The sequence below is a fragment of the Pseudonaja textilis genome, chromosome 2 (genome assembly GCF_049901715.1).
Source record: "Pseudonaja textilis isolate UNSWEBS1 chromosome 2, rPseTex1.2, whole genome shotgun sequence".
NCBI classification, from domain to species: Eukaryota; Metazoa; Chordata; class Lepidosauria; order Squamata; family Elapidae; genus Pseudonaja; species Pseudonaja textilis.
In genome coordinates, this window is record NC_141991.1 from 176,075,041 (window position 1) to 176,101,224 (window position 26,184).

Below are 26,184 nucleotides of genomic sequence, written 5' to 3' on the forward strand. Positions count from 1 at the left end.
ATGTATAATGGTATTTGGGAATGACATTGAGAAGACAGGAGGAACAGCTGCAGAGTAGACAAAAGTCAGATAAGAGGCTTAGCTTATAGAAGTAATTTGGACATGGCAAACATCTCAGAAGGGCCCCACCTTTTGAAACCAGCTATTGGATTGTAAAGGCCAAGGGTGTGTGTGTGTGTAGAAAGTTATGTTCTGACTTGCACTTTTAAATAAACTCTTCCTTGACGCATCTAAATATGTTCTCAGATTTTTTGATACTAGATATGCCATACGAGAAAATGGGCAACTCCTAACTATTCTGAGTGTGGAAGACAGTGATGATGGGATATATTGTTGTACTGCAAACAATGGTGTAGGAGTAGAAGCAGAAAGCTGTGGAGCATTACAAGTGAAAATGAGTAAGTATACCTACCCTTTTACTGAATTAAAAGTCACTGAAAATTCAAGTGAGCTAGAAATCAAGGCAATATTTTACTTGAGTATTAATACTTTTATTTTGTATGAATTTAAATTTAAGCAAAGTACAAGCAAAGGAATAAATGATCAATACGTATAACCTAATATCAACAGCAAAATAATACTGTCATGGATCTGGCGATGGACCACTTTCGGGAAATGAGTTCAGAGGAGGAAGATAAGTTTGAGTTGGCAGAGGAAAGTGCAGAGTTGGATGATAGCCCGGATCAGGGCTCAGACAGTGATAGCCTGACGAAGCAGCCTCAGCTGGGGCGATTGGATGAGCGACAGGCTGAGGTTGAGTGAGGTGCACCACAGGTGCAGCGAGTTGGCCAGCTGCCACCAGTTAACAACGAGGAGGAGGTGGAGTTCACACTTTCTCCCGATCCAGGGACATGTAGGGCAGATAGGAGGTAGGAGGAATGTTGGTCAGCTAGGCTACTTGTGAGGAGGTAGCCTCACCTCTCATGAAGGTGTCACCTACTTAATCCTGCCCCGAGGACTTGAACATTGCTGGAGCAACGTGCCCAGTTCCTTACCTTGTGTGCTTGTGCTGTTATCCTGATCCGTTTGACTCGTGGATTGTTTCCTGGATTTTGTGTGTGCCCATTGGACTCAGTTTCCCCAGAGAGTCTTGTTGTGCTGAGATCGGAAACTGTATTTGAGCAACATGGGTGCTTTCTGAGGGCTTGATTGTGGGGTTTGAATAAACATCTTTAGAACTGTCGCTATGTATGCATGTATGTCTGTGTGAAGAGAGCATGGCAACACAGATAAAGCTCGTCTTCAACTTACAACAGTTTGTGTAGTGATGGTTCAAAGTTACAACAGCACTGAAAAAAACGACTATTTCACCATTGCAACATTGCCATGGTCATGTGATCAAAATTTAGACACTTGGCAACTGACACATATTTATGATGGTTGCAGTGTCCCAGGGTCATGCGATCATGTTTTGTAATCTTTTGACAAGCGAAGTCAACGGGGGAGCCAGATTCACTCAACAACCATATTACTAACTTACAACTGCAGTGAGTCACTTAATAACTTGACTTAAGGATGGTTGTAAAATGGGGCAAAATTCACTTGCTTAGCAACAGAAATTTTGGGCTCCATTGTAGTTGTAAACTGAGGATTATCTGTGCACAGGTAGTCTTTCATTTATGGCTACATCAGATTATCCACTAGTCACTGCAGTCATAAATCAAGTCAGACCTAATTTTGCAACAATTTTTACATCGGTCATTAAGTGAAACACACAGTTGTTAAGCGAATCACACCATCATTAAGTGAACCCAGTTTCCCTAATGGACTTTTTTTTTTTTTACTGAAAATGGTAATCACAAAACATGACCATGTGAGTGCAGGACACTGCATCCAATCTTAAATGCGAACTGGTTTCCAACCTCCAAATTGCAATCACATGACCACAGGGATGGAATGACAATTGTATGTGCCAGTACATGTTGTAAGCAATGGTGGGATTCAAAAAGTTTTACTACCGGTTCTGAGAGCATGGCTTGGTGGGTATGGCAGGGGAAGAAGGATAGTGTAAAATCTCCAGTCAGAAATGGGTTTTGCTGGCTTACCAAACTACTCAAAATTTCTGCTACTGGTTCTCCAGAACTGGTCAGAACCTGCTGAATACCACCTCTGGAAGGTTATTGCAAAATCCCCATTCCCTACCCACCCCACTAACCTGCTTCCCAGCTCCGTTCTCCTGTGCAGGGCAACAAAAAAAGGCCCAGCCCAGAGAATAGATGGGGGCGGGGCAAGTCAGAGATGGTATTTGCCGGGTCTCCAAACTATTCAAAATTTCCACTACCGGTTCTCCAGAACTGGTCAGAACCTGCTGAATACCATCTCTGGTTGTAAGTCATCTTTTCCAAGCCATTGTAACTTTGAACTATTGTTGAACAGTTGAAAGTCAAAGACCACTTGCTATAAAGCAATATATCTAATTTATCTAATCCTAACTGTACTGAATATCAATTGGTATCAGGTACGGTTACTCATTAAGTTTTTCCAGCTTCATAAAGATCCCCCCAAAAAGAGGAAGAAGAATTACATATAAATGTCAGAAGATCATATTCCAAGCATAGCTCAATGGTGGATTTGATATAATAGGATGAGTTAGATGGGAGAAAGCTGTGAAATGTAAGGTGGCTATTCTGAAACAAGGAAAAACTACTGGATCCTGATTGCATGATTGCTCTGAGCGCACAGAAATATGAACTGTAATCCTATTTTTTAAAAAATGGCCCAGAAGATCAATACAGGTTTAAATTAGGGAATGCTTCTGAATACGCGAGCAATGAGAGAATTGGCTTCAGAACAAGATTTAAACCCTCTGTTAAATTTTTAGAAGGAAAAATACCAAGTTTCATTTTACATGCTGTTTGCTGTTTACCGTCATGTCTTTATTTGGGAAATCAGTACTAGCTTAAACTTTTTGAGCAGTGGCAATATTGATGTTTTCCCCACACCAGCCCATAATTCTTTCCTCATAATGCTGAAGTTGCAATCTTAGTTAACTTTTCCTGAATTTCCATGATCTACCTACATACATTTTCCTCCAAACTTGCTTCTACTCTCCTTTGAAAAGCCTTATAAGCCTTATAAGTCTCTAGAAATGTTTGGGAGATAGCAAGCTCTTCAATTGCTTTGCTAGAAGTGAGTAAGGATGTTGATGACAAAATGGACCCCATCATCTTGTTAAAGTATAATGTGACTTTTGCACAAGGGTGTCCAACCCTGGCAATTTTTGAGACTTGTGGACTTCAACAAGTTGGCTGGGAAATTCTGGGAGATGAAGTCCACAAGTCTTAAAGTTGTTAAGGTTGTACTCCACTGTGCTAAAGGTTGGTCCCTCCTACTTTAGCATATTTGACTTCGTTTCATTTTGATCCTTAAAATTGTAGAACCGAAAATAACTCGTCCACCTTCAAATCTGAAAATCATTGAAGGATTAAAGGCTGTTTTCCAATGCACTACAATGGGAAATCCCAAGCCTTCAGTTTCCTGGATCAAAGGAGAAAATGTTGTAAAGGTGAGTATTGTAAGTATTTCATTATAATTTTCATCTTTTTGAAGAACTGGTTTGAGAAAAAATAATGTATTAGTTGTTATTTCATAGGATGAGGATTAAGGTACTGGACCAGAAACCTAGAATGTGTGGATTCTAGTCTAACCTTAGACATGAAAACCAGGTGGGTGACTTTGATCCAATTATTTTCTGTCAGCCCAAATCATTTTACAAGGTGGCTGTTGTGGGGAAACTAGGAAGGGCCATTGTGTAAGCTGCCTCAAATTATACAAATGAAATAGGAATATAAATCAAATAAATAAATAGATCAGCCTGGCTCACAAGCTATATTCTACCTCATTTGACTTGAAGCTTTACATTTTGTGGCAGGAAAATTCTCGAATTGCTATTCTTGAATCAGGCAGTTTAAGGATTCATGATGTGCAGAAGGAAGATGGTGGACACTATCGCTGTGTGGCAAAGAACAGTCTCGGGACAGCCTACTCTAAACCTGTAATTCTGGAAGTGGAAGGTGAGTGATCCATTTGGTCATGTGTCCACTCAAATGCAGAATCTGCATTCATCTGACATCCGTACTGCAAATATATTTTTGCAAAAGTGTTCAGGACAAAAATGGAAGTCTTTGAGCCCAGCTTTGAATCTGTGAGTGAATAGAAATTAACAAATCTAATCTATGAGATTAATCTAATCAATCTAGTAGCAATAGCAATAGCACTTAGACTTATATACAGCTTTATAGTCCTCTCTAAGCAGTTCACAGAGTCAGCATATTGCACCCAACAATCTGGGTCCTCATTTTACCCACCTCTGAAGGATGGAAGTCTGAGTCAACCTTGAGCCTGGTGGGATTTGAACTGCCAAACTGTAGGCAGCTGGCTGCAGAAGTAGCTTGCAGTACTGCACTCTAACCACTACGCCACAGAGGCTCTTCATCATTGGCCTTCTTACCAAGGGTTTTGTTTGTCTGTCTGCAAGGAATTCATGTTAATGGTAAATTCAAAATAAATATACTTCTAAAAGACATATATTTGGGAATTTATCTTATAACCTTGCTTCCCATGGGATAATATTTATGGCTTTTCCAAGATTATTTGCATATGCATATGTGTGTGGATTAATATATTTGGATACATGTGATACATTATTCTGAATGACAGAGCTGATATCAGTTCTTGGTTTACTCTAGTTCTGCTTCCTGGAATACTAGATTTGTCTTACTTAACTGGATGACTTCCAGAAATGTTGGATTTTAGAAGTTCTAGAAGTTTCAGCCAGCCTGGCTATCAATCACGCTGCAGGGAAATTCCTGAAGTTTTAGTTCATTATATCAGAAAGTCTTTAGTTCAACAAAGGAAGGTTTAAATCTTCCAACCATCGGGGTGAATAATGTACCTCATTAATGACTTATCCACAATAGAAATACTAATATACATTAGTATATATTGTGTAGTATCATGCAAACTTAAACATAGTACAGAACCTCACATTCTGAAGATTCAGATATAACCGAGAAAAGCACAAGAATAAGCAAAGTATGACAACAAGTGTGCCATTTAGGCATTAACTGTAAGCCACCTAGAGTTGCCTCGGCAAGATAGGTAGTATAGAAGTCAGAGAAACAAACAAAGAAGCAAGCAAGCAAAGAAATAAATAAATACCACACTAGCAGCTTTCAAACAAAACAGGATCTGGATTCTTCTCTGCTAGCTCTATATCAGGGGTGTCAAACTCATTGAGGGCCACATCAGGATTGTGTTTGACCTCAGAGGATTGGTTATGTGTATGGCTGGGGGTGAGCGTGAGCTCCGTTTTCACTGACAGAGGGCTACAGGAGGCCGTTGCGGCTGAAAACGGGACATCGGGGAGTGGGGGCACAGCCCTCCGAAGCTCTGTTTTCTCTGGCAAAGAAACTGTGGGGTGGTCCTTTGGTTTTTCCAGGCAGGCCCCACAGGCCGTATCTAAGCACCGCTTGCGGGCCTTGAGTTTGACATCCCTGCTCTATATGGACTTTCATATACTAAAGCCAGGTGTAAAATAATGAAATGCTCTGCTTGTTCCTAGCACTCTGACAGAATTTATTTTGGATGTAACTTTTGTGATTAAAAGTGTATAAGGATTCCCAGTGCTCCTTCGTTTTCTACTATTTGCTTTCATAGACAGGATGATTGTTTTAGTGATTCCCAATGAATCCATATATACAGCAGAATAAAACTAAGATCATGTTGAACTGAAAAGTACTTAATACTACTCGTAATTTAGCCAAAATGGGTACAGCTGGGACATCATTCTTAGATGCTTCTATTTTACAATCTCCTTCTGATCTGTGCTTTTTTTTTTTTCAAGAAGTGAATTTTGTGCACTCAGCAGTTACTATGCAGTAACACAGTCTCCCATTCCCAATCCAGATGAGACTTCAGGCCCTGTCCTGTAATACTTCCTACTATTTCCTACTTCAGATCTTTCCAGCAATGGAGCCTGGAGAATTAAACAAAAGGAAATTTATCTACAGGCCGCTGTTACAGTTTGAAGGATAGCAACTGGGCTGAGTTTATTTTTCTTAGCCAATAATTTTTAGGAGTTTTGTTATTTATTTAAAGTCACTGGGAAAAGCCATTAAAAAAAACCTTTTAAGGCATCTTAAATTTAATAGGGTCTGCGCTTTCCTGAACTGTAGTCTATTTTATCTGATGCACAGATTCAATGGATGTACTTGAGAACTAAGCCAACAGGTAAAACTCTACATTTAAATCTACGGTTGAGCTTCTTAAATGCATCAAATAAGAGTCAGCTCTAGCATCAAAAGAACTTCCTAACACACTTCCTAGGGAAGGTAATTTGAACAGATCTTATCCTTGCATGAACTTGTCTTTTGGAATCTGCTGTGATATATTTTTCATATGTGGAAAATGAGTCATTTAGTACCACAGATTTATATAGACACCGGACATTAACGGTTTTAATGTTATTTATATTCCCCTACTCCACTACAGCCCCAAGTTGGGATATGTAGATCTTACTGTCTCTGCAGGTTTCTTTTAGATTCACCCATGGAAAACATATCTCATATGAACTCTTTTTAACATCAATAAAGGAATTTTGAAAACCTATATGGTTAACAGTGGAATTTTCATTTTAAAAGGAATTCAAACAGTCTGTAAGGAAGGAGGGGCAGACTGGCCCTTAGAGTTATCCACTCTGAAAAGTGTGCACCTTATAAGTCTTTGCAAGTGGGGAAGGGTTAAATAAAATCTGAGAATAATATCCCAATATCTTTTGTTGTTTTTCTTTCAAGACTAGAGGCAATTCTTCTTTTCCAGAAATATTTCTAGATATATAGCAAATGTTTCTATTTAGGGCTCATCATTCAGTTTATGATTGGACTCTCTGGGGTGGTTGACATAAATAGTGGCTAAGTATCCTTGTATAAAAAAACTAAATATTCAGAGCAATCATAACTTGAGAAAGAGGAGTGGTTTAGAAAGTAGAAAAATCAATCAATCAATCAAGGGTATGGAAACATTTATAATTTGTACAATTCTTTTGCAGAAGAGATATTTTGAGAAGAGCATTTGAGATTCTGTGATACCAAACATTATTTTCTTTCTAGTGTGGGGTAGATACAATTCTCTCTATAGAGGACCACAATGATGGGAAATACTTTTGTTTTATTTTTAAATAAAATAAAATTTTTATTTTTTGAAGAATCTAAATCCAATAGTGAACTCTTAGCCAAATGTGTAGAGTATTTGGGGGGTTCAAAAATTACTGGGTGCTTTGCATTAGCTCCATCTTCAACTATTTTGTGAGTTTGGGAAACTGGAAATATTTCACCAATAGCTAACCTTAGGGTTATTAATGTTTCTGCTTTTTTCTATTTAGTTTTTGCTCGAATTCTGAAGGCTCCTGAATCCTACAATGTCAGCTTTGGCTCTGTGGTAACTCTGCAATGTGCAGCAACAGGCATTCCAACTCCTACAATAACATGGCTTGAAAATGGAAAAGCTGTAAGTATCACTGCAGTTCCTAAATTCTGATGATTAATTCTTTAACCAGATTCAGTCAAGCTTTGAAACCAGGGTGAAACTGGCAGAGAAAAGTTGGAGGCTCTTGCAAAGCAGAGATGCAATATGGAAATGCAATTCATTATTCTTTCTGATGTGGCTGCATTGTATGTCTTTTTAGTTTGGAATCTGATTTGGGTAACAAATTTCTCATATGCAAACACCTCCACTATCTAGTCATGGCTCCCTCTTTGCTTATTCAGTACAGGTTTCCTGCATTTTCATATACAGTATTTTGTACAACTACGTGCTAGAAAATGTGTTTAAGATAACTACAATAGTGGTCTTTGACAAGAGACATTAACATCAGTTATTCAAGTTGCATAGCTCGTAGAGAAAGTGTCATATTCACCGATCTCAAAAGGAGGCGCGAGACTCAGTGGCTCTTTTTAAAGCTCTTTATTTAGTTCTGAGATCGGCTCGGCTTTTCCTCGGATCAGTGGCGGCTTATATTGAACTTGCCTTGCCAGTCGCGGCCAATGACACCGTTTCGATCGGTTTCCTCCAATCGCGGGCGATGCGCAACAGGCCAATCGCTGCAGCTCACTCAGCCAATCTGAGCACCGTGCGTCCTGGCCAATCAGGACGAGGGGTTACAAGAATGCTAATGTAGCAATACAGAACAGAAAGCCTGAGAAAATTTTGGTTGTCGTTGGCTAAATTCAGTGCTGGGTAGCATATTGGATGGTATATTGTTTACATGGGAGGAGGCAGAGATTGTGATATTTTGGTATTTTCAGATAAGAATGTTTGATATTCTAAAACAGGGGTGTCAAAGCCCAGGGACCCGATGCAGCCCCTGGCATGCTTAGATCTGGCCTGTGTGGTCGCCCTGGAAACAATGAAGAACTGGCTCACAGTGCCTCTGCCAGTTAAAACGGAGCTCAGGAGGGCCACATGAGACTCTTCCGAGCTCCGTTTTCACTGGCAGAGCCCTCAGGCCACCACTGGCACCCCCAACATGAGTGACGTTGAGCTGGCCACTCCCACCCTGGCCACGTCCACCCTGCCCCCCCCCGAGGTCAAGCACAACCCTGATGTGGCCCTCAATGAAATTGAGTTTGACCCCTTCAATTGTAAAGTGTGATTGATATTCTAAATGCCTTCTGCAATCTCCAGAATTCTAGAAATTGAATCGCAACTTACATTGGTTTAGAAAACACTGCTACCATAGATGCTTGGTACAAGCCACAATAATATCACGTGTGCCATTTCATCGCACAGATGATATGTATTATTTTGAGTCAGTTTCATGACATAAATTACACAATGTGCATGGCAATGCCATGATGCATGCCACTTTCCTCTGCCCATGGTTGCCTGTGATTGCTGTGGACTTTCGGCCAATGAATACTTTCCTGATGTTGTTGGGCTCTGATTTGGCCCTTACTATGACTTTATTTATTTTAGTAGGCCCTGCAGTGCAATTACATATGAAGTAATGAGTTTGTTGTCCTCTAGAAGTATACTATGTGACTGAAGTTTCAGTGCTCCAATTTCTAATCTTTGTAGCATCCTTTTAGGCTTTGCCTGTGGAAAGAAGTTTGTTTATTTTGTAAGGTGTGCAGTTCTTTGATCCCAGCATGATTCTTGCTGTTATCCATGTACCTATCAGACTCCATATACCAGCAGCCCCCAACCTTTTAGACTGTTTTTTCCAGAAACAGGGGATGGTGGTTTCATGTGCTGCCTGGATTCCATTTGTGCGCGGATGGGGCTTCACTTACTTGTGTAGCCTGGTTCCTGGTAGTCTGCGGCCCGGTGTTGGTCCATGGCCTGGGGGTTAGGGACCCCTGCCATATACTACATATTTTTATTTATTTTGGCACTGCAAAATTGGGAAACTACAGGATTGTAAAGCAATCAAGCATGTGTGTGTGTGTGTGTGTGTGTGTGTATGTGTGTGAACAAAACCCAAGTACTGCACATTTTTCTATCAATTTGTATGTTACAAATAGTTAATTTTAGACTACATGGGCTATTTAAATTAAACACAATTGCTTTTGAAGAATAATTAAGCTAAGTAAAAGAATGCAATTTGCCTCTGTGTAAGACAGATGCCATGAATCTTATACAGTGGAGCCTTGTCTCACGACCTTAATCCGTTCCCGGACTCTGGTTGCGACCCGATTTGATTGTGTCCAGACGCATGACCGACTGCGCATGCATGCAGTCAAAAAAAATTATGACGAAGGGAAAATTGGCACACAAAGGGAATCTTTCGATGCCTATTTTGTTTGCCACCCAATTTTTGAATTGTGACCCGATTCAAAAATCGGGGGGATTTTTTGTTCACCACCCGATTTGGTCATGAAGAGGAGCGTTTGCGACCTGACGTTCTATTGTATGTAAATATATGCTATTTTTACTTCAGGTCCTCATACATGAGTACCATTTAATATGTAAGTGAAAAGGCGCCACCTCTGTACAATTGGGTGGAAACTTGGGAAAACTCTGATGTTTGTGAACAGAAACACAGTCTCATCTGCATATTCAAAACACCAACCAAAGTTGTGGAGGAAAGGATTTCCACTTAGAATTCAGTATCCACAGACTCCAGTTTTTGCATGGCTTCTATTTTTGAAATGTTCTATGACCTCCTAGTTCAGTTTATTTTTATTACTGGTAGTAAATTAAAAACATTAATCTCTGCCCACAGGAAAATGTATGAATTTCACATAATGGATGAACCAGGTCAGTCAGTTGTCCTACTGCAACTAAATAACTTGGTTCACTCTTCCTGTGAAATTATGGTTTACTTGAAGTTGGATTATTGTATAAACCACAATACCGGGATGGTATTGTGGAAGCCACAAACAACCAAATTACAATTTAGCATGATCAGGAAATACTAACTCTGAGTGAGTGGGGTTTTTGCCCCTAACATTGTCAAATACCTTGAATTACCTATAGAATTATTATTAGATAAATCAAATAATAGTTAAACAAATCTTTTTTATGGATTTCTACTAGTTCTTTAACTGAGTCATGGAATTTCTGCAAGTAAGAAAATGCAGGCTGATAATCTCCAATTTCAAATAGAAAAACTGCCAACTTAGAAAAGTTAAAAATACAGTTATTAACAATGAGTTAAACTTTCCGTGCATTTTTTAATAGTTTCCATAAAGCGAATGGCAAGCTGCAATAATTAACTCCCTTTCAAGCTGTTTTAAAATCAGCTGGGCCAAGGATTACTTGATGGGAGATTGTTCATAAACTGAAACTGTTTGCAATCTTCCCTAAATTATTTTCCAACTCTCTGTGAGTTCTATCAGTGAACGTGGCAAGGAGAGTTTTCTACGTTGTGTGGTCCAGACAGAGAATGAACTATTCTGACTCACCCTTCAGAGTCTCATATTTCTTCTAATAAAAAGCCTTTACCCAGAGAAGAGGAAGATACCCATAATGAACTTCCTTCAAATTTTAGAAGCAGCTTTTTGTTACAGGATACGAAAAAACCCAAAAGAAAATCTAAAGAGGAGAAAATAGAAAGAATTGCAATAAACATATTGAGCAATGAAGCTTGATGAAGTGACATGTTTTTTTAATTGATAAAGCTTGAACATTCATGTAGAATCTGAAAAAAACTCCATGTAATTTTTAAAGTAAACATTTAAGTATTGGGAAAAAAATTCAGGCTAAGATTCAGAACCTGAAGCATAAACCAATAGACTTGGTGTGAACCAAACTTGTGTGACAAATATATGTTTATTGTGTTGTGCCAATTCAGAAAATGGAGTTAATTGAGTAACTCGTGTTTAAACTAATTGTAGCTAAGCTAGTTTATTTATTTTGTTTTATTTAGCTTACAGTACTTGAAACAGCTGCATCAATTTTACAGGGCCATGTATATGAGCAAATCAATACAAAATGCATATATCTACATCTAAAAACAAATAGGTTCTGATAATAATAATAATAATAACAACAACAACAACAACAACAACAACAACAACAACAACAACAAAAGTCCTCAATAAATAGATGCACTCCCACACATGCTCTGGAATCTAAAAGCCTACTGAAATAAAATCCTCCTTCCTCCCTTGTCTCCCTAGTATAAAAATACACATTTGTCCAGCTGTAACTGTATGAATGGTCTCTTTGCTGGGAAATCTACTAATTCCATGTGGGGAAGCAGTTTCACTTGGGAATATTATTTAATCTGATGCGTTAGCTCAGACATTACAGCACCTGGATGAACTAAAGGAAAACTGAGTTCATGCCTTGAAGAAATTACTTTTACACTCCAGTAGGAACGGTTTTGGCACTCTAAATCCAAAAATGATTTCTGCAGGAAGATATTCAGTGATTAAATATTTTACTCAGAACGAAGTGAAATGTTTCAGCAGAAATGGAAAAACCAATTAAATTGTCTTGGGATTTAACTGACATAATTGGTATTTTTTAATCGCAAACCTTTGAATTGTTTTCTTTTAAATTTTAGCATGATTAATGCAGGAATTACAACATTCTAATATGTAATTAAAAGTGTGTGTGTATCCAGAAATTAATGCTACTCAGAGTAAATCATTGAATGGAAGTGCTAAATTATTGGCCCTTTTACATCTTTATTCTTATTCAGTCAAGTATTGGGAGAACGGTATTTTTTTAGGGAAAATATTTCTATATTAGTTTATTTGTTACACATTCAATACCAGCAAACATTTTAAGTTTAAATCATTATGTTTCATCTTAAAAGCAACATTATCTTTTGGCCCCGTTGAACGTAGAAAAAAATACAAATTTCAGAAAAATTAAATCTTTAAGGGTTAGGGACGAAGCTAAGCAACATGTTATTCTCTTTTAGTTCCATTATGTGGGATAAAAATAAAAAACAGACAAATTTTATGATTCTTGATTAATTCCATTTCCCAAGATTCTTTGGTTCTAAGCTTTCACATTAAGGTTCAATAACTACTTATTTATTATTAGTATTTCATAATTGTCTCCGGGCTCCAAAATTTAATCCCTCCAGATTTCTTCTGAGATGATGTTCTCATTCGAAATCCTATTAGATTTTGGCCATTACATGCCAGATCACGAAACTCGCATGAAATTTGGCAAATTTGTGAGTTGTGATGGTTTGTATGGGTGGGTGCTTTCAAGTCAATCTTAAATCCTGGAACTATATGGAAAATCCCATGGAGTTTTCTTGACAATGGTTTTTCATTTCTTTCTTCCAAGAGCAGAGAGACCATGACTGGCTGAGGGTCACCCAGGTACCTTCCATGCTAAAGGACAGATTAGGACTTTACCCATTAGATCAAATTCTGGTGGTTGCTTGTTCTCTTTGTCAATAGTGGTAGTAATTGTTTTGGACTGAGGTTGATATACTAAAAAACAATGTACAACTATTTTTTTTTTCCTAATGATTTTGAAAAAAGTGCAAGAGCACTGGAATTATTGAAAGTTACCAAGATAACAGTAACAGAACTGGAAGGGACCTTGAAGATCATCTAGTCCAGGGTGTCAAACTCAATTTCATTGAGGGCCGCATCAGGGTTGTGTTTGACCTCAGAGGCCAGTCTAGGTGTGGCCAGGGCATGGCCAGCATGATGTCACTCATGTTGGAGGGTGCCTGTGGTGGCCCAAGTGCTCTGCTAGCGAAAACGAGCTCCCAAGCTCCATTTTGAGCTGTGATGGCCTCCTGCAACTTTCTGCCAGTGAAAACAGAGCTCAGGGGACCACACGTGGTCCTTGCAAGCTCCATTTTTGGATGGAATGATGTCCTGCAACCCTCTGCCTATGAAAATGGAGCTTGCGAGGGCCGCACACAGCCCTCCTGAGCTCCATTTTCACTGGCAGAGGAATTGCAGGCCAGTCCTTTGTTGTGCGGCCCTGCGGGCCAGATCTAAGCACACCGTGGGCTGGATCCGGACCCTGGGCAAGTTTGACATCCCTGATCTAGTCCAACCCCTTGCTCTCACAGGAGGCTTATACTATGTGGTCATAAGTCAAGGATTACCAGAATGATTTGGTCCACAAGATGAACTACTTAACTTTCTATCTCCAGGACTATGCGGGAGATGACATTCTCCATTTCTCTTTTTTATTTTAGGTGTCAGCTGGATCCATTGTAGAAACAGTAGAAGACAGAATGATTGATTCACGGCTGCAGGTTTATGTCACTCGCCCGGGTTTATTCACCTGTATAGCCACTAACAAGCACAGTGAGACTTACGGCACTGCCAAAGCTGCAGCGACTATTAATGTTTCAGGTATGCGTCAGGGAAAAAAAGAGCTTCTCTTGAAGGATTAGATGATATTTAACTCTGGTCTAGGATTTTAATTGCATTCAGGAACCTCATAGAATGCAAAAGGCACCCAATGTGAGAGGCTTTAACTTCCTTGTAATTTCCTCCAGGATAAACACAATTTTAAGAATTTTATTTTGTTCCTGGCTGTTTCCCCTTACAATATATATCAGATATTGGCAGAGCTTTAGCTACCCACATATTTGCTGGCATCTTTATTACGCTGTCTTAAAGACCACTTTGTAAATTCATCCAGAGGAAGGAAGCAAGGAAGGAAGGCTGATGAAGTGTTATATTAATATCCCCTAATGGCCAGGCGGAAATAGTTCAGTGAGCTTTCATCATCTGGAGTATAATATTTATGTTGGTAGTATGTTGCTCTCCAAGGAAAACAGAACTCTAAAATGTTCTTTATTCACCAGGACCCATGTACATAACTCTTTGAGGATGGAAAATCATGATGAACTTAGTCTGATTTCTTTTTAATGTGACGCTCTCATAAAAGATGATGGAATGGTGATTTGCAGCCTTACCACACTGGGGACATTTTAATGAAATCCATTCCTCCATGCAAATCTTAACCATGTGGTGTGGTAGCTTTTCATGTATGCCATACTTCAAAAAGTCTTTAAATATTTCCTCCCCATTATCATATTTTGCTCTCTTCTAGCTTTAACCTCTAGGATAATTAATTTTCTGCATTTCTGCTCCAGTGGAGCCTCATTTGTTTTTTGTGGTTATTTTATCAACTTATCCTTTGAAGCTATGTTTGCAGTGTATGTTTTCTGACAGCTGCTAACTAAAAGGAAAATGTGATCAAGCACTTTCAAACTTATTTGAATCCATAAATATATTAATAGATTTTTTTTTAATACAATGCAAATTGTGCTGACAATTTCCTTGTCTTTTCCCCAACTCAACTGTTTGTTTCAATGAATCTCCTGCTTGTTCCTGTAGAATGGAGGTAAGAAAAAAAATCTTGGCATAATCATTACTAATATTGTGTGAGAAATGTATGAAACCACTTGGAAAACTTTTTTTTTTTTTTGCTCAAGATGAAAATGGGTGCTTGCCAAGAGCATTTGTGCTCTTTTATTTTCAATTAAGCCTATTTAAAATACAGATCGTAATATTTTCTTGGTTCACCTCTTTCTATCTTTGCAAAAAACGGCTTGTGATGGAGGGTTTTGGTGTGTGAATTTAATCAAGAAACAAACCTATGAGGTAAAGAAATATTGAGAAAGCTACGGGATAAGTACATATCTTATAGCAGCAGTCCCAAATGTTTGCAGCTTGGCAGCCCGGGGGAGAGAGGGGAGAGGGGAACCAGCCACGTAAGTAGCAGGCCAGGGCATGCGCATGTGCACAACTCAACTTGTGAGAGCAACATGCGCACGCAGCTTGACTTGTGCAAGTTGAGCTGCACACATGTGTGCATACAAGCCAGCCCACTGCTCGTGCAGCCTGGTTGCAAATAGGCCACAGTCCATGGGTATATATCAACTTGTCAAGTAACTTTAAACGTCACAATTTAACATTATGATACAAGTTAATTTCTGTTTTACCTTAATTGTTATTGCAATTAATTACTTTGTATGTATGCTTCAGAAATACAAATAAGTGATATTGGTTAAAAATTCAAGGGTCTGCTTATCAGTGGATGGAGTGTCTGTGAATATATATGTGGGATATCCAGTAAAAAAACTGCGGAAAAATGTACTGTATTTAATTGAGGATAAACCCATCTGCAGATAAGCCAGACCCAATTTTTAAGACATATTTAAGCAGCTGAAATTCTTGGCTTATCTGCAAGTATATATTGTATGATTAATTTAGCCATAACAGATATTGAGACTAAGGAAGATAGTTTCAGTAAGGCTATGAAAAAATAATTATTAAAAATAAAATTTATCATTTTTTTTGGGCTCCTAATAAATCAGAATATCATTCAGGGGTTCCCTTTCTTTTGGGGCTAGTGCACTCTCATAATGGCTGCCATTTGGGAATGGCTTTTCCTATTTATTAACTGTATAGTATAGGTGTTAGGAATATAAGTCACCTAACAGGTATTTGGGTTAGAAATACATAAACCAGGATAAATATTTTAAAACTGTATCTTTAAGAAAATGCAAAAGTGTAATTGGGTGTGGTTTCTCAAACAGCCATAAGATGGAGCCAGAAATCTGGGTTGTTTAGTCTTAGTCTCAGAAGAGAGTGTATCTCTGTTTCCTTCTGTTGGAAAGTATTGCAGTTCCTCCATTTTTCCTAATTGACTGATATTTTCTGGATTTAATGTAAGTCTGCTACTGAACTGTTTTTGATACTGGACTTTGTTACTGGATTATGCCTGGATTGAAAACTGACTGATTTAACCTGTGAATGACTTTGGATTGCCTATTTTGAACTTTGCTTAAACCTTTCTGGAAGTAAAAACCTACATTTACTGTACAGTGTATCTGTGTGCTATGTGTGTATTATTCAAACACTACTCTCAAATATGTCACCCTGTATGCGCTCATTCTCCTAACGGGGAATTACCTTAACAATAGGGGTCAGAAACCTGTGGCTCTGGAACTACATGTGGGTTTTTCATTCCTCTCCTATGGTTCTCTGTTGCCGGTTGGCTCCACAATTGATAGGGCTTTTAGTTTGGATAAGTAGAGGAAAAAGGATGCTGCACTAGGAGGAAACTCTATGGTAGGGCAACCGGACTTCCGGTTGGCTTCAGAATTGAAAGGGGGGCTTCCGGTTTGGACCTTTGTGGCTCTTGGAGTGATTAAAGTTACTGACCCCGGAATAGTATATTGAGTGAGATCAGTTACAAAAGACAACTGGTAGGATGTTTCTTCAGTGCAGGTAGTCTTCGACTTACAACCATTCATTTAATGACCGTTCAAAGTTACAACGGCACTGAAAAAAAAAGTGATTTATGACTGTTTTTGGACATTTGGCAACTGATCTGTATTTATGGTGGGTTGCAGTGTCCCAGGGGTCATGTGATCACCTTTTGCGATCTTCTGACAAGCAAAATCAATGGCAAAGCCAGATTCACTTAACAATTGTGTTACTTGACTTAACAACTGCAGTGATTCACTTAACTACTGTGGCCAGAAAGGTTGTAAAATGAGCTAAAACTCACTTAACAACTGTCTGGCTTAGCCACAGAAATTTTGGGCTCTATTGTGGTGGTAGGTTGAGGAAAACCTGCATCTCCTTTTGGTCCTCCGAATGTTCACTGCATTGTGGGCAATAAAGTTGATGCTGGAAATCAGTATTTTGCTTGGCTGTTTGTCAGTTTCCTGTATACTTTAAAAAAAAAATCAATACATTTTATACCTTTTAAAAATATATTTTTTAAACTGATTCAAGTGGGGCAGAAAGCCAAGTTGGTGACTTGGAGCCCCAGACATTTTGGAGCATTTGCAATTTAATCAAAGTTAAAACCAGAGTCTGAATAGGCATAATAATAAAGGCAACTTTACTGAAGAAAAGGCTGATTCTGAGAGAGACAAGATACAAATATAAAACATACACAAAATAAATATGTTGTAATATCTTTGACTTTTCTATTACAAAGATTTAATTGTGAACAATATTCCAACAGAAGGAAGGACTAGAAAAGAAAATTTGAGTCTTTCAGAAGTGAACACAGTGCAAAGTTGTTAGGAACGGAAAGCAGTAATTTCGGAAAACCCATCCATCTTCCTGAAAATTATATTAAACCTTGGGAAACCTGAGTTGCATGCTTCTGGTTGGAAGACTGAATAATGAAGTTATTCTGTCTTTTCAATAGACCTTTTTTTCTGCTAAGCAAGAGAGAGAGAGAAAGAAAGAGAGAAAGAGGAGAAAGAAGAGACTGGAAAACATTTCAGGGTTGTAAATTGAAAACATCAGTATCTTATCCTATTAAGATTTGGTGAATAAAGAATACAAATTGCTCTCCAAATTGCCCCAGAAACAAAGCCTCTTGAATGGAGACTTTGTGTTCACTTTGTGTATATATCTTGTGGATAGATACATTTCCTAGACCTTATTAAATTCTAATTTTATAATGACAACAGTAAAAATTATGGAGTACTCCAAGTCAAAGCTATTAGAATGAATCAAATGCATAATTTTTAGAAACCATGTAATTTGATGAATTAAAGTTGATTACATCTATTCCATTAAACATATTTGGGGGTAGGGGTGGAATATGTTTCCCAGCGTATTCAGTAATTGAATAGAATAAATACCAATATATTATGTATTCTTCTGGTAAGATATTTCTTTCATCTCCTAGAAACCCCAAGCCATGTTTCTAAAAGTATCTAAGGAAATTACAATGTTTAGTGAAATATAATTCCAATTAAAAAAAAAAACCTTGTAGTTTTGGAATGTAGCTTCAATAAGGAAGCTGTTTAATTATCTGTATTTTCCGATCGTTTCACTTTTTTCTTTAAAAGACCAAAAGTGGGTTTTATAAGTGGGCACAAGAAAGTAATCATGGCCCCAAAGGCTAAAATGAGTTTTCCAAAAAGTTTTGGAACAGCTGATTATTGTCATTCGTCATTTATTTTACACTCAATTATCCAGATTAGTTTAATTATAGATATTATTTTATTTGATTGAGCTAGTCCTCTTGTAACTCTCCTTCATTAATTATTAGCTGTTTTAGTGGCTTTATATTTGCCATAGTATTTTAACTGTAACAGATGTTTTTATTGATTGCTTTGTAAATGATCAGCCTCTATTCAGTGTTATCAAAATAGGACAAACAAACTATGGCTGAATTATACTGGCAATGGGCCAAGCAGAAAGTGCACATCTGGCTAGAAACTGGATAATTTTAGTGAAACTTACTGATATGCATAACCTCCTGCCCTGGTGGTCCTCATTCACAAGTTGATAAACACTGGAAACAGAGTATCAGAAATGCCAGATGCTTGCCAGGTTTATAGGCCAAGGTTAAATAATAGCTGGAACTGAAGAAAACAGAGAATAAATACAAACAAAAAGCAAAAAAACTCAGATCCAGTCGCTAGGCTTTTTCTTCCTGGCATAAACAGAGCATGCCAAAAGTTTGCAGTCTTGACAGCGTTTTCCAGGATCCATTCTGTGTATAACAAAAATATTCCATAAAGGCTAATAGGTCATGACAAGATAGTAGCCAAATCTATCAACCAAATTCCCACAGTTGGAAATGCAGGTGGGAAGGCATTTGAGGAATGTTCATATGACCTCTGATTGACACATAGTGTGCTTGTCAAGGCCATCCTTTTAATTTATTTTTACTGCTGCCAGAAGGATTGGAAGCAGCTTTTTGAAGAAGACATCCATCAGCCTTTTTTTCCGCCAGTCTAGATTCCTTTTGCAAGAAACCCAGATTTGCCTTCTTGTATGTAGAATTCACATTATTTCTAGAACTTAAAGAGCATCAACTACATCCAAAGAATTGGCTACTTTCTGACAACAGCATTTTAAGCCTCTTAGCTTTATTAAGGCTGTAGAACAGGGTGTCAAACTAGATTTCATTGAGGGCTGCATCAGAGTTGTGTTTGACCTTGGGGGGGGGCTGAAATGGGCGTGGCCAGGGTGGGCATGGCCAGCTTGACATCACTCATGTCAGAGGGCACCTGTGTTAGCCTGAGCGCTCTGCCAGCGAAAATGGACTCCCGAGCTCTGTTTTTGGCTGGGATGTCCTCCTGCAACCCTCTGCAGAGGCACTGCGGACCAGACCTTCACAGTTTCCAGGGTGGCCCCATGGGCCAGATCTAAGCACCCCGTGGGCTGAATCTGGCCCGTGGGCCTTGAGTTTGACATTCCAGCTATAGAAACATGGAGCCAAATTAGGATACACAATCTGGAAAAGGAAGCAGTAAATAAAGAAACAATCAGCACACCAAAAACATTGCCGATCTGCTTGGACCCAATAATGAACAAAAATGTGCCTGTTAGATGGGTGAATGATTTGACTCAGTTCAAAGTGACTAACTTTTCAGATAAGCAAAAAAAATTGAGCGGGGGAGGGTAGGGTAGTTAACATTCAATTTCTTTTGTGTACCGGAAGTAATGATATGTTATAGAGCTTCATCTGGCCAGGTGACAAAGGCACCCTTAGATGGAAGCTAAAATCAAGACTGAAGTATTAGCTGGCTAGATAAATAGATGTGCAAAATTCAAGGACATAAACCTGCTGTCAGCAAAGGAAGCACTAGACTAATGAAGCCTGAGTTTATTCGATAAACTTAAGAAGCCATTCAGAGGAAAATAGTAAGAAACTGGGTGCAGACAGTGAACAGGCTGCTTATATTATGCCCCGAGGAAGAATGTTTGCCTGGCAAATCTGAATTCTGAACCGGAGCTTTGCTATTAAGGGTTGAAGATGTCCTCCCACAGGTGGTTGCAAGTCCTGCTAGTTATCTTCTTTGAGAAGCCTGTCTTTGACACAACAAAGTGGAGATTATAAAACTACGGGCAGAACCTCTGTGTATCATTCATAAAAGCAGAGTGGAAAAGATTTGAGCACAGGAAGAAATAGGACTGCTGGCTTGCTCTACTATATCCGCAGGGTTGTTGCACAGCGATCAAGTTACAGTCATCATTAATCACTTCCTTTCCTTCAAACTTGAGCTGAGGAGAAAGCCGTTCCATCTGGGTGATAGCCCCCCCCCCCCAAAAAAAAAAAAGAAATAGCATTAAAGATGAAAGTTAAGTTGCAACGCTGAGAAAGAATTCTCAAATGGAGAAAGCTGACCGTCATTCTTGCAGCTAGAATTCATCTGTAAATATGAAGTGTTTGGAAAGGCTAGCAATCTTGTCAAAAAGCAGGCAACTCATTTTCCTCCAGGCAGGCAGATTGGTGATGTGAAGGGTTCTGCAAAGGTACAGATAGCTGGCATTTCCAAATGTTTAGAAGGGATATAAATTGAACTCTGTGACCTTTAAGTAAAGCTTCATAAAATAGCTCTGGATGAGCAAGAGTTCTGCATGGGTTTCATATGAAGGGAGAGCTGAGTAGCTGCAGGAAGAATGGCTTTTGTTTTTTAATTTTTTATTGGTTTTTAAAGACAAACAAAAACAAACAAAACATAAAAAAACATCCAACTTTCTTCCATAAGTGTACAAACAGTGTGTCGGTTGGTTTACAAATTTTTTGTGCATCCATTTCATAGTCTCAATTACGGTTACATTGCATAATAACTCATATTATCAATCAAAAATTGAATACCCTAGTATCATTATTAATCAATCATTTGACTATAATTTTGTTCATTCATACTTTGCGAGATAACTATAATTTACTTAGTTTATTTTATAACAATTCATATAATCCTCCCAAATCTATCCTAGAAACATTTTATAGATATAATAATAAAAAAGAACGGCTTTTGTTTTATTGCATACTTTCAGAGTCAACTTGCATGAGATGGGAAGTCATATAATCTTTCATAAATCTATAAATAAACCACTGCCATGAAAGGGTTACCATTAGGAGGGAGGTGCAAGTGATGATTTTTTGTGCAGGCCTGTGAAGCAACTCTGTGAAACAAGTTCCCAACATTGTAAATGCCTTAAGGACCTAGCTTTTCTCCCAAACGTTGAGAGAGATAAAGTGATATGTTTGTGTGGATTGGTGCCAGGTTTTGGGTTTTATTGTTTTTTTTAAATGTTTCATCTTTGAATTGAGTGTGTTTTACAGTTTTTTAAAAAAATGGTTTTATTGGAAGCCGCCCAGAGTTGTCTGAAAGATGGGTGGCTATATAGATGCTTTAAAACATAAAATAAAAATGAAATATTGGCAGAGATGCCTTGGTTTGCCATCTGTATCTAACATCACATTGGTAATCCTGACTTGCCAAGCCAAATGGATTCCTTGGAACAGTATTTTTCTTCAGAAATTAGCCTTTATGGACAGTCTCCCATAGAGGCTAATTTCTGAATTTGAACTCTTCGGAGTTTCACTCTGAACTGAGTGAATTTGCCATGGTAATCCTTGAGCAAGAGACATGGGAGCATTAAAAAGCAGCCAAGATGATGGTTGTGGCTTGCAATCAAAGATTTGCCCTTTTGGCAACACATGTAAAAATACTGTGGGAGGTTGGACAGCTGTAGTCAGCATCTTGATTTTTTTGATGACTCATGCTCTGCATGAGTGATAGGTAGAGATTTTCATTTGCTTTAAGATTGTTTTTGTACATGAACAAAAGAGATAAGTGACATAAATAAGATATTCTACATTTCTGTTATTTATACTAAGAAGGTAGACTTTTAACTAATCTTCTGATTAAAAGCTATGAAATCCAGAAAGCAATGAAATCTGTAAAAAAGGAATCTCAAAATAAAAACTAATGATTAAATCTATATGGAATGACTATAATATTCTTCAGGAGTAAGCAGTATTGCATTCAGTACTGTTTATTTTTGATTGCATAGGATCAGGTTCAATTACTACATGCATTTTTTTTTATTTGTTGGGCAAATGGCCCAAAGGCAGAAGCTGTACATATACAATTGAAAATATTTAGCATCTGCCAGGCACACCAGAGTCTTGATTGCACTGAGAAGGCCACATACTTTCAGCATAATGAATGGAGGTTTTCCATAAGATCTACTCCCTAATATATAAAAGCTTAGGGATGCTGCTTGCAGATAGCTGTGATTTTTAAAAATTTATTTCTGAATTGCAGATTTTGAACAAATGAGTAAATAGGCTAGTTTGCTATTCAAAGTAGAGGTATGCTTTTCTGGGTCCAAGGAACTCTCTATCAGGTGTCTTGGTTAAAAACTGATATGTGTGTGGAGGGAATAGGGAAATATGACTGATCTTGGGATGTGTGTACCTGTTATTTTTCGGAAAGAGAACACATTAGTAGATAAAAACGATTGTTAGATTATATTGGGAGTTTTCCTAAGTCTTCCTGATAAAAGAGTGTTGATTTTGACAGCTGGGATTAATCGTTCCAAAAATGTGAACTTCTAAAATATTTGCTTGCTTTTTCTGTTCCAACAAACCTGAGAGAACTTCTAGGAATCTCTTAACTAAATTCCGTACTTGATCAGAATCTGGTGACTTCAACTTATTCTAATTAAGAATGTCAACTGCAAAGATATGGATTAAAGATCTTTCTTTTCATCTGTTTTTTTTTTAGCTTTCTAATTTGAGGCAGAATTCTTAGGATTATGAAAGCTTGCAATTATTTTGAAAATCTTGCTTGATCTGCTACAGGGGTCCCCAATCCTCAGGTCGCGAACCAGTACTGGTCTGCGGCCTGTTGGAAACTGGGCTGCGCAAGCAGTGGGCACAAAACTTTATTCGTGCATGCACGGGAGCTAGGTTGTATGTATGAAATCATCCCTGCCCCCCTGCCACTGCTGAATGAAGCCAGAAAGGTTGGGGACTGCCGATCTACTAGACAAGGGTCTCTAAACATGGCATCTTTAAGACTTGTGGACTTCAACTCCCACAATTCTCCAGCCAGCATAGTTGGCTGGAGAATTCTGGGAGTTGAAGTCCACAAGTCTTAAAGTTGCCAAGTTTGGAGACCTCTGTACTAGACATATCACTCATACATATACAGGTAGTCCTCACTTACTAACCACAACTGGAGCTGGCAACTCTATCATTGAGTGATATGGTTGTTATTCATGTGATTCGACTTGCAATTTTACTGCTAGTTTCCCCATTGATTCTGTTTGTCAGAAATCGATAATGAAGTGTGCAATTGGTGATCACGCACCTGTGAGATGTTGCAACACTTATTAAATACCCACTGGCTGTGAAGCACCTGAATCTCGATCACCTGGCTACAGGGACACTGTGATAATATGAAGGATGGTCATAAACTTTACTTTCTATTTACCAGTTACCATTGTAACTTTGAACACCGTCTAAACTGGGCAGTTAAGGAAGAATTGCCCCATCAGAATTGCTTTTGTTATTTCTCCAATGGCTGTACACTTCAGTTCCAGCCTGCATGGAAATCCTTATCTAGCTGTGTTTCTCCCATCAGCAAAGTCTACAAAGGGGATGCAGGCTACTGCAGTTCGTATCGGGGAGAGGTGTGTCGTGGTTTGTTGGCAAAGGAGGCATTTGTTTTCTTTAATACTTCCTATGGAGACCCTGAGGAGACCCAGGAACTGCTTGTTCGCACAGCCTGGGCTGAGCTGAAAACCGTGAGTCCATTTTGCCGTCCAGCTGCTGAGTCGCTGCTGTGTCACTACATCTTCCAGGAGTGCAACCCCTCCAGGATTGGACCTGCTCCAAAACCTGTTTGCAGGTATCAGAAGTCAACGAAACACTTTGTTTTTTATTCTTGGCTTATTATTCTTGGCACATATTATATGATGTTCTGTTGCACACACTGAATTTGAGCAGTGTGGCTCAAGTAGACTTCTTTTCTTGAAAATTTGGTAGGCTTGGGAAGACACTCAAGAAAAGCTCAAATTTTGTGTACAATTAAATAATCGCATTTCAGCATACAGGTACGATGTCAGTATTTATCAGTTTTTAGTGTGCTTCTGGACAAATCCAGGACATGAAAAGTTGTAGTCAGAGGTGGTATTCAGCAGGTTCTGACCAGTTCTGGAGAACCAGTAGCGGAAATTTTGAGTAGCTTGGAGAACCGGCAAATATCATCTCTGACTGGAGATTTTACAGTATCCGTCCCCTGCCACGCCCACAGAACCGGTAGTAAAAAAAATTGAATCCCGTCACTAGTTGTAGTGTAATTATTACTATGAGGTCTCTATGAGACCTGCAATGTATTTTACTTACTATACATTGAATAGGCTAAGTCCATTCTACTAGTTAGCTCCATGGTTGACTTCACCACTATTCTACACACCTTGGTATAAATATGTTCATATAAGCAACGATGTGAGTGCAGTTTAGAATTAATGGATATATTTGAAATCCAGGGGGTCTGCACTGTACTGTAGTTCTAATTCTTGCACAAAAGCCAACTTCTGCTCAACTGGGTCAGAGTTTTTAATTTGATGTTCTGTTTTCAGAATGAGTAACTTAGATATTGAGAAAAAAAATCCTAACAAATAAGAAATGCACATGATGTAACTTCACAATAAATGTGCATTTATTGTGAAATGATGGAGTAAAGTAGTTATGCCATTGAAAAATATGCTTTGAACCTGTTTTGAGTTAAAGGTTGTTTAGCACGGGGGTTGCATGGAATTATTGGAATCAGACCAGTAATATTTTCCACTTTTGAATCATGCAAGAGTATAGATTCCCAGGTCATTCTGAAAACATTATGCCTTCTCAGATACTTTCTGGAGTAGGTTTCTCCCTTCACCTAGCAACTCTGTACACAGAGATTGTCAATCATTGCTACCCCCACCTGTTAGCAGAGTATGAATTATAGCTTTCTGTTTAGCTTACAACTGCAGTTAGCTTTTTGTGAATGGGTGTTCGGTCATTGCTGTTGACAAAATATGCTAATACATGTATACAAAATGAATAAAGAAAACAAAGCCAAAAGGTGGGCACAGTTATACCAAAAACAGAATCTAGGCAAGAGTTAAAGGATAATTAAGTTGATTTCAGTGTACATAACAGATCTTCCACTAGTTTAAAAGACATTGATAATCAATATTCCAATGCCAATCTTATTTATACCAGTCTGTGGCTGTGTATTTATATACTATCCATTGTGATTGCAATATTGTGATTGTGTGGCTGACTATGCATTCCACTGTTGTTTATAAAACGATGTAGAGAGCATTGCCTTGCTGTAAAGGATCTCTACTGCTTTAAGGAATGGCTGACGATGGAAGAAAATGCCCGCAAAGGCATTTACAAGCCAGCGCTGATGTTGCTTACTTTGCCAGAGTGTAACAGACTTCCCAGCATGCACCAGGAACCGACTGTCTGCACCAGGATCCCACATTTTGGTAAGTGCCTCAGTAAATTGCATGACTCTGCAATAACACACCCTCCTCCAAGCAATCTGGCTGTCCCTCACCCTTTTTATTTTTCTGGAAAGCCATCTAGTCCTTAATGGGTCTAAGTCTACATGGAGGGAAATAAGCAGTGGGGTGCCACAAGGTTCTGTCTTAGGCCCAGTACTCTTCAATATCTTCATTAATGACTTAGATGAGGGAATAGAAGGGGAACTTACCAAATTTGCAGATGATACTCAGCTGGCAGGAATAGCTAACACCCAAGAAGATAAGCTCAAGATCCAGATGGATCTTGACAGACTAGAACACTGGGCCATATCTAACAAAATGAAATTCAATGTAGGGAAAAGTAAAGTCCTACACTTAGGCAAGAAAAACCAAAAGTACACATATTGACTGGGTGAAACCAGGCTCAATAGCAGTAACTGTGAGAGGGATCTTGGAGTCTTAGTGGACAAACAGTTAA

The 26,184-nt window shown here is 38.5% G+C and overlaps 1 protein-coding gene across 1 annotated transcript in view; it reads left to right on the forward strand.

Annotated features, from left to right (window-relative positions):
• Positions 1-26,184, forward strand: part of MUSK (muscle associated receptor tyrosine kinase) — a 44,600-nt gene that overhangs the window by 3,308 nt on the left and 15,108 nt on the right. The window contains exons 3-10 of the mRNA XM_026713434.2: positions 247-398; positions 3,378-3,505; positions 3,872-4,013; positions 7,382-7,506; positions 13,625-13,784; positions 14,778-14,784; positions 23,813-24,079; positions 25,534-25,709. Coding sequence (XP_026569219.2) covers positions 247-398; positions 3,378-3,505; positions 3,872-4,013; positions 7,382-7,506; positions 13,625-13,784; positions 14,778-14,784; positions 23,813-24,079; positions 25,534-25,709 — 1,157 coding nt within the window. The remainder of the gene's footprint in view (positions 1-246; positions 399-3,377; positions 3,506-3,871; positions 4,014-7,381; positions 7,507-13,624; positions 13,785-14,777; positions 14,785-23,812; positions 24,080-25,533; positions 25,710-26,184) is intronic.